This window comes from Zootoca vivipara, chromosome Z2 (genome assembly GCF_965207765.1).
Source record: "Zootoca vivipara chromosome Z2, rZooViv2.hap1.1, whole genome shotgun sequence".
NCBI lineage: Eukaryota > Metazoa > Chordata > Lepidosauria > Squamata > Lacertidae > Zootoca > Zootoca vivipara.
The window spans coordinates 1,354,282-1,368,653 of NC_142585.1; the positions used below are offsets into that span (position 1 = coordinate 1,354,282).

Consider the following 14,372-nt stretch of genomic DNA (forward strand, 5'->3'; position numbering starts at 1 on the left):
AGGCTAAGAGAGAGTGACCTACCCAAGCTCACCCAGACACCTTTGTGAGCGAGTGGGAATGAAACCTGTGTCTACCCAGTTTTAGTCTACCACGGTCCCATTTTGAACTTGGGCTGCATTCACAAGGCAGTTAATTCCACTTCCCTGGTAGTTTCCTTGCTAAATTCCCACATTATATTTGAGATATGATATGATGTAAAAGCCACTTCTGGAAAAATTAATGGAATCTAGTGCTGTATGCCATCCCCCAATCTCCAAGTGGTGTAAGATTTACCCAGGGTTCGTGTTTTCTTTCGGAATCAGGTGCAATGGGGACTGTGTTGTCTTTCTAATATATGGTTTGTTTACACAAATACAGGGGCATAGTGGGGGGTGGGCAGGGGGGAGCATGAACCAGGCACCCTTACACAGGCACCTCCAGTGCAGCATGGCCCAGTGCTCCTCTCCATGGGCACCACTGCATTGGATTGGGGGGGGGTGTCCACAAAGGGCTGCGCCAGCTGGCTAGGCTTCCCCCTGTACAGGCAGGCAGGCAGGCAGCTCAGCATAACCCTTGCTTTGCTTTTATGGGGGTGGATTCGCTCCAGCAGCATTGGCAGCGAGAGTATGGGCTGGTGTGGCAGGCTCTAACATACACCCACACACCCAGTGCTTGCCCACGTGCCCAGGACCACCATCAACCAACACTGTGCTGCTGCACATCTTTGCAACCTGAGTCTGCAGTGGAGAGGTTCACAGCATTGACACCCAAAAGGGTGGTCTTGCTACTGCCTTGGATTCAAACAGAAATGAAACATTGCTCTGTTTCTCTTGGTCCCCAGCTTGCAGCTTTGCTTCTAGCTCACATTACCTTCACTCTCAGCTCTCAACTTTGTCCTAATCTTCCCATGATTTGACGGAGGGGGCTCTGCTCCACCTTCTTGCACAGAACCTTTTCCTTTGTTCCTTTTAGTGGTCTATCACCTCACCAGAAGCCAGCTTGGCTGTTCCAGGAATTTGAAGAGGGTCAGGCATTCAGCCTAATCCTCCCCCCCAAAACTCATAACTTCAATGTATGTTTAGCACTCATTTCCATATTGCTAGATTCTGGGGGGTAAATCTGCTTGCAGCTCCCTTAGCCCAGACTTTTTTTGGGAATAAAGCAACAAAGTAACAATATACTAACATAACTTCCTGCTCTTATCATGGGGATCTGATTTGATCCTGGAACACCCCCCCCCCACTTTCCCTTAGGACTTTCCCCTATTTTCATCAGAGAAATGTTGGAGGGTATGGAGTTATCCGACCCTGAGCTATCTGAAGGGAGCTGTGAATAGGTAATTTTAAAAATGTTTTATTTTATTTTTATATGTGTTGGAAGCCGCCCAGAGTGGCTGGGGAAACCCAGTCAGATGGGTGGAGTATCAATAGTAAAATTATTATTATTATTATTATTATTATTATTATTATTATTATTATGGATATCCCTATATTCATCAGAGAAACGTTGGAGGGTATGGCAATGTTGTCCAATGGTGCTTGTTGTTGTACCACACCAGACCCACTGGTGTGAATGAGAGGGGATGGTAACGGGGAGCACATTTGAACCCAGCTCACCCCATCCCACTTCTGTCCTAATCTGGCCCTTTTACCTTCAGTAGCACCTTAAAGACCAACTAAGTTTTTATTTTGGTATGAGCTTTCGTGTGCATGCACACTTCTTCAGATACCACGAAAGCTCATACCAAAATAAAAACTTAGTTGGTCTTTAAGGTGCTACTGAAGGAATTTTTTTTATTTTACTTCGATCCAGACCAACACGGCTACCTACCTGTAACCTGGCCCTTTTACCTTTACACTACAAAAATTCTGAGTAAACTGGATACACCCCAATGCCTCACTTGCCTTTATTTTAAGTTTCCTGACTAATCTCCATTCAAGATATACGTATGGATAAAGTTTTTCCTATCCCGAAACAAACAAACAAACAAACAAAACCACCTTTAGTATGCTCATTTGCTTTTACGTGGGTGGTGCTGTGAGCTCCCGTTGCTCGGTCCCTGCTCCTGCCAACCTAGCAGTTTGAAAGCACGTCAAAGTAAAAGCGGCTTAGTCATGTTGGCCACATGACCTGGAAGCTGTCTGCAGACAAACACCGGCTCCCTCGCCCAATAACATAAGATGAGTGCCGCAACCCCAGAGTCGTCCGCGACTGGACCTAATGGTCAGGGGTCCCTTTACCTTTACCTTTATGCTTTTAAAAGTTCATTTGGCAACTGTTTCCATGGTAAAATTAAGGTGCCCCATGATACACATTTGGCATTCATAAGAAATCAATCTTTTAATGTGGCAGCCCTACATGAAATCCTATTTAAACATCCTAGGAGCCAACTCCTAGGGGCTAAGGTCCCTTTGTGCCCCCCAATAAAATATTTGAGGGGGCTGCTTGGGCCCCCAAAGTTGATGGGCACTGCCATTCAAATGGTGTGTATGTGTAGCGTCATGTGATCTATTACATGGGGCAGGGCGTACCTGGGTTCAGGCGCCCAAGTTGGCATCCCTGGTAAATGCTGCAAGCAACTCTCTTAAATGTTTGACTTTACCCCCGATGGCACACTCTTTCATTGTATCTGAAGGCAGGCAGATGCCAGCAATAAGTGTGGCAGCAACACGCACACTTTGGAACTCCCTGCCTAGTGATACAGCCTCGTTGCAGTAGTGACATCATGCAGGCAGCCACCTTCATTGTACTCTTTCCGTTAGGCAATCCTATCCTTATATGCTGAATGTTGACACGTTTTAATCTGGTTTTTAGCTCATTGATTTAAAAAAACAAAACACCCATATGTTTTAAATAGTTGTTCTTAAATGTTTTTATTGATAATTTTTAATGTTCTATTCTTTTTGTAAGGTTTTGTGACAATCAAACCTTATCAAGGTAAAGCCGAACTTTTAGACCACCGCCTTGCCGACGTGGCAATTTAGGGCACAGTCTGACAATGGCTGTGTTCCTTTATCTCAGGTTGGGGACAGAGGGTGATGCTAGGGAAGGGGTTCTCGCTGCAGCACTCCTTGATGTGTGGAGTCCCGCAGGGCACAATCCTTTCCCTGATCCTTTTTAATATCTTTATGCGCCCCCTTGCCCAGATTGTCCGGAGTTTTGGGCTGGGTTGTCATCAATATGCTGATGACACCCAGATTTATCTGTTGATGGACGGCCGCCCTGCCTCGGCCATGGACACACTGACCAGGTGCTTGGAAGCTGTGGCTGGATGGCTACGTGGGAGCTGGTTGAAGTTAAATCCTTCGAAGACAGAGGTCCTCTGGCTGGGTCGTGATGACATGGGGTTGGGGGGGCCAACTCCCATCTCTTGCGGGGGCTCAATTAGTGCCAGCACCTTCTGTCAAGAGTTTGGGTGTAACCTTCGACACCTCCCTTTCCATGGAGGCGCAGGTTGCAGCCACAGCTAAGGTGGCATTTTTCCATCTCCGCCGTCAAGCAGTTGGTCCCTTATCTTTCTCACCCTAATCAGGCCACAGTGGTTCATGTCATGGTCACCTCCAGGCTTGATTATTGTAACTCGCTTTACGCGGGGCTGCCCTTGAAGCTGACCCAGAAACTCCAGTGGGTGCAGAATGCCGCAGCGAGGCACCTTACGGGGTCCCTGCTGTGGGACCACATTCATCCAGTGCTTTGCCAGCTGCAGTGGCTCCCGGTGGAGTACAGGATCAGATTTAAGTGCTGGTTTTGACCTTTAAAGCCCTATGTGGCTTAGGACCCTTGTACCTATGGGACTGCCTCTCCTGGTATGCCCTGTGGAGGACCTTAAGGCCCACAAATACAGTAACAACATTTTGGAGATCCCGAGCCATAAGGTGGTCAGATTGTTCTCAACTAGGGCCAGGGCCTTTTCAGTCCTGGCCCCAACTTGGTGGAACGCTCTCTCACAGGAGACCAGAGCCCTGCAGGATTTGACATCTTTCCGCAGGGCCTGCAAGACGGAGCTGTTCCGCCTGGCCTTTGGGCTGGACTCAGTCTGACCCCTATGTTTTCCTCCCTTATGGTTTTGATTTGGGCTACTTTAAAATGAGGCTGCATTTTAAAATTTTAATGGTATTTTAACCTGTATTTTTAATTAATTGTTTTTCTTCTTTTATGTTTTATTGTAATTTTACTGGTGTTAGCCACTCTGAGCCCAGTTTTGACTGGGGAGGGCAGGGTATAAATAAAATTTATTATTATTTATTATTAAATATGATGCTAGTTTTTTTGCCCCAGGAGTCAGGACACAGCCGCTCATCCTGCCGCTCCCATAAAAGGTGTGGGTTAAACTACTGAGCCTAGGGCTTCCTGATCAGAAGGTTGGTGCTTTGAATCCCCTTGACTGGGTGAGCTCCCGTTGTTCAGTCCCTGCCCCTGCCAACCTACCTGTAGCAGTTCGAAAGCACATCAAAGTGCAAGATAAATAGGTACCGCTCTGGCGGGAAGGTAAATGGCATTTTCGTGCGCTGCTCTGGTTCGCCAGAAGCGGCTTAGTCATGCTGGCCACATGACCTGGAAGCTGTACATCGGCTCCCTCCCCCAATAACACGAGATGAGAGCCGCAACCCCAGAGTCGGTCACGACTGGACCTATTGGTCAGGGTCCCTTTACCTGTAATGATGAAAAACGCGCGTCTTCTTCCTCTTCGCCCCGCACACCCTGCCTTCACCTTGGGCTCGCGCGCATTGCCATTGGACCGTGTCCATGCACGCGTGGCAAAACCTGGGCGGCGCTTAGGCAACCATCTCTTGGTCGAATAGTGACCGAAACACATGGCAAAGTACTTGCTAAAGGCACTGAAGGGGAAAAGTTTTGGGTGGTCACTTTTAGTTATCAAAGGGTGCTGGCAGCATCCTGGAGGTGAGACGAAACGACAAGGCATGGGGTGGGTGGGTGTCCGGGGGCAGAGCCACGTTTCCTAGCCTCAGAGCCTCCGTCTCCCCGGGAGCATTTGCAGCTCTCGCATCCTCTGCAAAGCCCTGGGATCGAGGTTCGAGGGTTGTTTCCCCGTCTCGTCCTCTAGGTTTGGTGTGCGTGGTATCTAGCGCCCGTGGGTGGCGGTCTCTTTGGGAAACGAATCGCAAAAGCAAACGTGGCTGCCCTTTGCGGTGCGTTTGGAAGAGTGACATTTCCAGCCCTCGCGATTTTCGGGGAGAAAGGGTGGGTAGCGAACACCCCCACCGGCGCTCTTTGGGCGCGTGAACCCCGCCGGCCGGCCGACTGTCCCGCCCAGAAACTCGGAGCCCGGCCCCTTCGCCCTCCTCCGCCTCTTCCCCGCCCTCCGTTTCTCCGTCCGGACAGGGCGGCCCCTTCGGGCAACGCCACCCACCCAGCCTCCTCCCCTCTTATCTCGGAGCGCGTAGTGGAGATAACGGCAGGGGCGCCCCCGCCCGGGTCATGACCAGCCGGAGAGGTAAGAGGGTGCCGGGGGGCGGCGAGCTGTCGTGCCCGGGCCCCCGAGGCGGAAGGGGGCGGCTGTGGTGCGCACTGTTCTCTGTCCGCCCCCCCCCCCAAGGCCTCTGGACCCCTTCCCCGACCAGAGAATGAATGCCCATGAATGGGGCCGTGTCTTTCCCAAACTTATTGCAAGGCAGTAATTTTCTGCTGCCACCTGAGATGCCACCTTTTGATCTTCTGGCAGGGCTGGTGTGAAGCTTTTCCTGGAGACAAAGTTGTGGGAAGCCCTTCTGGGGGCACCCACCTTGCATCCTGTATGCGGCTGTCCCTAGAATTTCATTGACAGGGTTTCTGTCTGTTAACAGCTGCACCTCAGGGAGAAGCGTTTTCCAGCAGGAACAAAGTGCTGGAGCAAGCTTCCTCCTTGGAGTCAAAGGCCCAGGAGCTACTCTCTAACTTTGCTACCTGCTACTGTACTGTATGTGATTTGCACACCCAGGCCACCGTGACAACCACTGAAGGCCTTGGCTAAGAGACTTTGGGAGGCTCAGACTTAATAGCATCTGATCATGAGAAGCAAAACCCAATTCTTCCCTATATCTATTCAGTGAAAGTAGAACATTTCTGAAATCTTAGCATTGATAAAAAGACTGCTTATAAATTTATAGCCTTTAACAAGTTTACAAAAGTATGGAATTAATGGAGACATTCACAACTTTCAAAGAGGATTCATTGTACTGTACTATATGCAAAGTCAGAACAGTTTCTATCAAGCTCTTTTGGATGCAAACTTCTCAATTATACTATTAAAATCAGTAACTAAACTTACCAGTAAACTTAACGATATCTCGGTTTGAGGATTGAATAAAATAATTGGTTTACACAAGCTGGAGTTGTTGGGTGTAATTTTGAATAATGTTTTGAATAATTTTTCTATAGCTGTTTCTTTTGCAGTTTATTATTAACCCCCCTTTTTTGCAAGAGGGTGATGCCCCTCTAGATTATGAGGCCGTGGACTCTAGCCTGCTCAGCTCATACAGTATGTAAATGAGGAACTGTGCACACACATCCAGGTCTGGGATTGTCACTGCCAATGCGGTACCCTTCAGATTTGTGGACCACAACTCCCATATGTGTGCCTACTAAAACCTTGCGCATATACATTAATAATAAACCCTGGTTTACAGGAAAACTAAAGCAACTCCGATATGCTAAAGAGGAGGCTCATAGGAAAGGAGATATAATTTTGTACAACCAAGCTAGGAATGCACTGACCAAGGAAATTAAAGTGGCAAAACGAATTTATGGTGAAAAACTGCAGACTCAGTTCTCAAACAGAGACTCGGCTACACTTTGGAAGTATTTGCAGAATATTACTGGATATAAGAGAAAATCATCTTCTGCTCCAGAGTGTCCAAAATTGGCAAATGACCTGAATCAGTTTTATAGCAGGTTCGAAAGTCAAGCATTATCAACTAGTGCCATTCAGTTGGAGCCAGAGGTATCAATAACTACCTCAACCTTTTTCTGAAACCACCCCGCTGGTAATCTGGGAAAAAGATGTATGGAGCCTTTTATAGAAACAGAAGGCCAGAAAAGCTCCAGGTGCAGGCGGTGTGACTCCTCTTTGCTTGAAAGTGTGTGCGGCACAATTGGCTCCGATTCTCACACATATATTTAATTGTTCTTTGGAGTTGTGTAGAGTCCCTTCATGTTTTAAACCAGGCATCCCCAAACTGTGGCCCTCTAGATGTTTTGGCCTACAACTCCCATGATCCCTAGCTAACAGGACCAGTGGTCAGGGATGATGGGAATTGTAGTCCAAAACATCTGGAGGGCCGAAGTTTGGGGATGCCTGCTTTAAACATTCTATCATCATTCCTGTACCTAAGAAACCTTCCATCAGTGTGATGAACGATTATAGACCGGTTGCTTTAACATCTGTGGTAATGAAAATATTTGAGAGACTAGTGCTGGCCTACTTGAAAGACATTACTGATCCCTTGCTGAATCCTTTGCAATTTGCTTATCGAGCTAATAGGTCAGTAGATGACACAATCAATATGGCATTGCACTACCTCCTGCAACACCTGGATTCCTTGCGGACCTATGTGCGAGTTCTGTTTGTGGACTTTAGCTCAGCTTTTAATACTATTGCCCCATCTAAATTGTTTTCTAAATTACTTCATCTTAATGTACCTGCCCCTGTTTGCCGATGGATATACAGCTTTTTAACAGACAGGAGGCAGCAGGTGAGGTTGGGGGAAATTATATCAAGCAACAATACTATCAATACAGGTGCTCCCCAGGGGTGTGTCCTTTCCCCACTGCTTTTCTCTCTATACACAAATGACTGTACCTCAACTGATCCATCAGTTAAGATCTTGAAATTTCCTGATGACACAACAGTTATTGGGCTTATCCAGGAGGAGGATGAATCTGCGTATAGGCGTGAAGTAGACCATTTTGTTTCATGGTGCACCAGAAATAATTTGGTACTAGATGCCCAAAAGACAGTTGAAATTGTAATTGATTTCAGAAGGCACTCTTCTGTCCTGCCGCCAATTTCCATCCTTGGTAACATGGTTGTAGTAGTAGAGTCCTTTAAGTTCCTGGGCTCTATAATTTCTCTAAAGTTAAATTGGTCAAGCAACATCAATAGTATTATTAAAAAGGTCCACCAGAGGTTGTATTTCCTGCGTCAGCTAAGGAAATTTAAATTGCCCCAGGAAGTGTTGATCCAATTTTACCGAAGCATCATTGAAACTGTAATTCTATTACTGCTTGGTATGGTACAGCCTCCAAGACAGACAAGAAAAGGCTCCAACGAGCTGTAAGAATTGCAGAAAGGGTAATTGGTGCTAGCTTGCCTACAATAGAGACAATCTATGCCAGTGGTTCCCAACAGGTGGTCCGGGGACCCCCAGGGGTCCGCGAGCTATGCCAGAGGGGTCCGCAAGATGCTATTAGAATAAAAAATATATTAAATATATTTCGTATGATAACAGATTTTTTGTTTTGGCCGCTTCCTGCATGAGCAGAGTCTAGCGCAAAACTAGAATTAGATAGCGGCAGTAGTTCTGCTGTATGCCGTTAGATGGCGCTTTACAAACACTACTGTTTTGCAAAGAGGCAGCGCGCGCATTCTACTAACGCTCACCTCCCCAAGATGCTTTGCGCGCGTCAGCTTCATTTGTGCACTACTGCGCATGTACCCTGTCTTCTCCATTCCCCTCCCTCCTCCCTGGCGCGCGCTGTCTCTTTTCAAAACAGTAGTGTTTGTAAACAAAGCAAGCATTTTCTTCCATGTGTTTCATGAAAAACAAATATAGGAATCGGCTCGACATGCGGTCGGATTTCAGAGTGAAAGTTTCAAGTTTGGAACCTAATATTTCAGAAATAATGGACTCAAAGGACAGATTTAACTTATCTCATTAAGAACTGAAAATTAAAACTAACTATACTGATGGATGTAGTTACAGGTAGGTAGCCGTGTTGGTCTGAGTCGAAGCAGAAAAATAAAAAATAAAATAATAATAATAATAATAATAATAAAGGTATCTGAAGAAGTGTGCATGCACACGAAAGCTCATACCAAAATATAAACTTAGTTGGTCTTTAAGGTATACTGATGGAGTATACTCTGTTGTAACTGTAAAAAACGTATACATATAAAATATAAAAAGACTCTTAATTTGGCTCTCACTTTTTAATTTTAGGATTAGGAATTAATGGGGGTCCTTGTCACAATAGCGGCTCGATGAGGGGTCCTCGAGAATCCCCTTCCTGTCTGGCCCAACACCGACCCTGCTGAAATCTTAGAATTGATAGCTGAGCTGAAAACTGGTAAGGCTCCCGGGTCGGATTTGGTCCCTGTTGAGGCTATAAAGCTACACTCTGCATGGTGGGCAGGGATTTTAGCTAAAACCTTCGACGCCATAAATGCCACGGGCTCAATACCAGAAACATGGAAGGAGGCCATTATAATTCCTATCTATAAAAAAGGCCCCCCCGGTGACCCAGGGAATTAGTCTGCTATCATCCATTGGGAAAATATATGCCCGTTTTTTGCTCGCAAGGTTGATGAAGTGGTCAGTTGAGGCTGACCTGATTAAGCACGAGCAAGCTGGATTTAGATTAAACCGTTCCACAACAGATCAGGCAATTATTCTTCATCACTTAGCCCGGAAATACTCGTCACCTCGACGGGGCCAACTTTGCGCAGCTTTCATAGATTTGAAAGCTGCGTTTGATAGTATCCCGAGGAAATTACTATGGGATAAACTTGCCCGTTGGGGTATAGATAGAAGACTTCTGTGGCTTATCTCCCAACTTCATGCCGGGTCTGTGGCCAGGGTGAGATTAACCCCTGCTGGCGACCTAACAAACCCAGTGCCAGTAAATAAGGGAGTACGCCAGGGCTGTATCTTAGCGCCACTTCTTTTTAACTTATTTATCAGTGATATGAGGAACCCATTAGCCGACTCACAAAAATTTATCCATGCCCCTCGAATAGCTGATTATCGTTGTCCATTACTTCTCTATGCAGATGATGCGGTGCTACTCTCTTACTCCAGAGTGGGTTTAAGGAGGGCACTAAAGATTTTTGCAACTTATTGCTCTCTTAATCATCTGTCTATCAACCACACCAAGTCCAAAGTACTGATATTTTCAAGGAGTCGTAAACTTTATTCATGGAAACTGGAGGGTACGAAAATCGAACAAGTACATAAATTTAAATATTTAGGAATTTATTTTCAGTATAATTAGGGTGGAAAGCGCATGTTGAATACCTTCAAAACAAGACAAAAGCCCTATCGCACTCCCTCCTCCGTTTTTTCTTTTCTGAGGGGGCCCTATTCATCCCTGCGGCCTTGAAAGTGTATAGCATTAAAATGTTGGCTACAATGGCCTATGCTGCCCCTTTATGGGCTGCTTTTGCAAATCTCTAACCTTTAGAGTCGCTTCAAAGCCAATTCTTACGTCGACTCTTAAAATTACCAACATGCGTAAGTAATGCTGCTATTCGTTTAGAAATGAAGATCCCTTCAGTTGAGTTAGTCTTATGGAGGCGAGTTTTGATTTACTGGATATCCCTATGGCATAAACTCCCGAACCACTATCTTATTCAATGCATGTGGCGGGATGACTTCACAAATTTGTGGACCGGAAAAATCCATGCCAAATTGTTGTCCTATGAGATCTCTCCCTCTGAATTGCTCAAACTGGATTTAAATGCAGCAAAAAGGTGTATAAACCAAAGGTTGGATGATGCGGAGCTATACCAAAATTGTCTAGCTGGCGGGGGAGTCTGCTCACCGTTAAATATCGGCATAACCCCTATTTACCGTACTCCATCCTACTTAACAACGCTTACGGCCGCGTCTCATCGATATGCCTTCCTTAAAGCTAGGTTCAATGTTTTTCCAACTAATGTGCTGAGACATAGATTTACTAAGGGCCAAGTCTCTTCAATGTGTGCTTGCGAAATGAAATCAACTGAATCTTTACACCATGTTATGTTTATCTGCCCTATGTACAGTTCGGCTCGTGCTAGTATATTAAACTCCATAATCCAGCCTATGGCTGATAATCCAGTTGACCTTCAGCTAGCCTGGGTTCTTCAAGATGTGGACCCTTATATCACTCTACAGGTTGCTAAATTCCTAACAGCCGTCCTCTCGTACAAGAGACGGAATGGAATGTTAGCTGATTATTGATAGTTATAAGATTTTTTTTTTAATGACATCAGATATTGATTTTAGTTAGGCGCCTAAATTTTTAATCTTAATCTTAAACCTTCAAGATATGTTTTTTGAATTGTTAATATTTGTCCTCGTGAGCTGTGAATTGTGTTATATTATCTGTGGTTTGTATGAGTCTGTGGTTTTTATTTGATTTGTTTTGTTGTGTTGTGTTTTATGATGGGCGTACAGCCGAATAAACATATTTGATTTGGGTCCTCGAGAAATTTTTGTTGGGAACCCCTGATCTATGCTACCAGAGTTAAGAAGAGAGCAGAGAGAATTGCAGCGGATCCTTTACATCCCGGTCATCATCTGCTAGATTTACTCCCATCTGTACGTCACTACAGGTCTTCATATACAAAATTGGCCAGGCACAGGAACAGTTTTTGCCCTTGTGCCATTAAATTTTTAAATTTGTAGATGTGTAGCTGAAGGGGAGGTCAATAATGGGTGGGTTTCTTTGCTTATTTGTACTGTGAGTGGAACAGTGTGTGTATGTTTACATTGCAATGTAGCCAAAACAAATTCCAAGTATGTTGGAAAATGTACTTGGCCAATAATAAATTATTCTTAGTCTTATAATCCCTGACCATTGGCCATGCTGGCTGGGGACAATAGGCATTGTAGTCCAAAATGTTTAGAGGGCAACACATTGGTTACTCCTGGGCTAGAGTCCTGGATTGTAAGTGGTGAGATTCAAATCCCTGCTCAGTCCCAAAGGTATAAACCTATGACCTGCCACTGCCTCTCAGCTGACCTGCCTTGCAAGGCTGTTGTGAGGATATAAAAGGGAGGCTGCTTAAAGAGTGGGGTAGATAATATAATTAACAACATCCTGCAATGCTTCTCTATCCCTGGGCAAGGAGGAGCAATGATCTGATCAGGGCAGTCTCAAGCAGGTCGGGCGCCCTGGCGCTGAGGTGCAGAGATCACTCCGGCGCCCTCGCAGCGCGCAGCACGCTTCCAAACGGCTTCGCCACGCTGCGTCCCGCCTGCCAGCCCGGCGCCCTGGCACACCGCGCCACCGGGACTATACCTAGAGCCAGCCCTGGATCTGATTCAGTCCATTCTCTGAGCAGCCTTGGTCTCTTGTAAAAATAAAATAAAATCTAACAGGCAGCTTAGATGCCCTTTATTTATTTCACAAAACTTACATACCTCTCAGCTGTGATAAAACCTTAGAGTGGTTTACAAAAAGAATAAAACAATAGGATTATCAGTAAAGAAAGAAAGAAAAACAGTTGAAAACTGTTGATCAACAGCAAGCTAAAGAGCAGCTTAAAACACATGTTAACATGTCTGGCTAAGCTTGCCTAAAGGAAAATGATTTTTAGCAGGTGCCAAAAAAAGTACAACAAAGGTGCCTGCTTGATGTCAATAGGCAGGGAGTTCCAGCCTGCAGGTGCTGTTGCGCAGTATGAGTATTATGTGAGTGACACCTGCAACAGTCCTAGTTCCCCAGATTGGTGCAGTCGAGTGGGCATTTGTAGGGTAAGGCGATTTCTCTTAAAATAGAATGCCCACCCAGTGCCTGCATGGAACAGAGAAGCAGGGTCCCTGTGACTTAAGGTAAGGATGTGTGTTTCTGCCCTTGGAAAAACCCCTTATATTGCTCTGATCTCATGAAGACTTCCAACAGTGTGAACTAGTGTCTTTTTAATTCTGAGGGTGTGGTACGGGAAGAAGGGTTCTGGGCAAAGAGGTTGCCCACCCCTACAGCAAAGAGCAAACAGCTGCAGGGGAGTAATAAGTGCTTCCCTAGGATGCACTCCCCACTTATGGCAGGGGACACAATGTGGGTCCCAGCCTAAGAATATCAGAAGAGGCCTGCAGCTAGACCTGGCCAAAGGCACATCTAGTCAAGTATGCTGTTCTCCCAGTAGCCAGAAGGATGCCCTGATAGGAGCAATGGATTCAAGCTACAAGAAAGAAGATTCCACCTAAACATTAGGAAGAACTTCCTGACAGTAACAGCTGTTTGACAGTGGAATTTGCTGCCAAGGAGTGTGGTGGAGTCTCCTCCTTTGGAGGTCTTTAAGCAGAGGCTTGGCAGCCATCTGTCAGGAATACTTTGATGGTGATTCCTGCTTGGCAGGGGGTTGGACTGGATGGCCCTTGTGGTCTCTTCCAACTCTATGATTCTATGAAATCTGCAAGCAGGACCTGAGTGCAACAGCAGTGCTCTCCCTGCTTGTGATTCCTGGCAACTGGTATTTGCACTGTTCAAAGTTAGCCAGTCACATTTTGCACCTGCCTTTCAACCACTTGTGACCAAGTGAAGATGCCTAGGCACCAGGATGGCACTTGATATCTCCACCATCTGGGGATCATCAGATCTGGACTGTTTTCACACACTAATACCCCATCCAGTAGAATTCTGTCAGTTATATTTTATCTGCACAATTGGGACGAATTCCTGGAACCAAAATGCTTTTTTTCTGTGCAGCCTGAGCAGGAGCAGTCACTATTAAGAAAAAGAGATTGGAATAAGCCAGTATGTGGAGTGTCCCCAGATCAAATTATTCTTCTTCTGTAAGTTCTCAAAGCTCAAACATCTGGACTAGCCAGAATGAATCACAGTTAGTCCATCATTTGAAAAATAAGACTTTAGCGCCATCTAACCCCAAAATGGCAACTATACATTCAATTTTGATGACTACAACATTGGTTTAAGGAGCCATTCGGCACCTAGACTGTATATCTGAGTTTCTAACACAGTGAAGTATGCTGCCTCCAACCGTGAAGACAGAACTTAGCTGTGTTCTATGTCCTCCACTCCACACAAGTAAATCACAATCCATAGCCCACTTGAGATTCCATAGTAGACAAATCAATGCTTATGTGGCTGGCTTTGAAACAGAAAGGTTTGCGAACTCCTGGATTGAAAGAAGGAAATCTCCTAACATCTCCAGCTTTCTTCCTGAGGTGTGGTGGTATGTTTATGAGAAGCGATTGTCTCGGGGTCCTGAGCACTTGCAGACACAGCCCTCTTGTTCTGGGATCTGTACCGCCTGCTGGGAGCAAAAGAGCTACAAGGTCAGAGGATGGGCTCAGCTGCCCTCTTGTTTGCCTCCTCCCAGGAGCTGGTACAGACGCCCTTTGTTTTAGGGCTGTCCCTCACAAAGGGAAGCCCCCCTCCATGTGCTGGTCTGGAGGGCAGGTGCTTCTTGAGGGCAGCAGAACCCACAGGAGGCTAGGGGGGCATC

The 14,372-nt window shown here is 45.9% G+C and overlaps 1 protein-coding gene across 9 annotated transcripts in view; it reads left to right on the forward strand.

The window, feature by feature from the left end:
• Positions 1 to 5,273: 5,273 nt before the first annotated feature.
• DLG3 (discs large MAGUK scaffold protein 3) overlaps positions 5,274 to 14,372 on the forward strand; it is a 158,202-nt gene continuing 149,103 nt past the window's right edge. For 6 of the 9 annotated variants that reach the window (XM_088665171.1, XM_088665178.1, XM_088665172.1 and 3 more), the window contains exon 1: positions 5,274 to 5,435. In XM_088665171.1, the coding sequence (XP_088521297.1) occupies positions 5,420 to 5,435 (16 nt within the window). In that variant the 5' untranslated portion in view covers positions 5,274 to 5,419. The remainder of the gene's footprint in view (positions 5,436 to 14,372) is intronic. The other 3 variants (XM_088665174.1, XM_088665179.1, XM_088665181.1) reach the window with 3 other exon arrangements.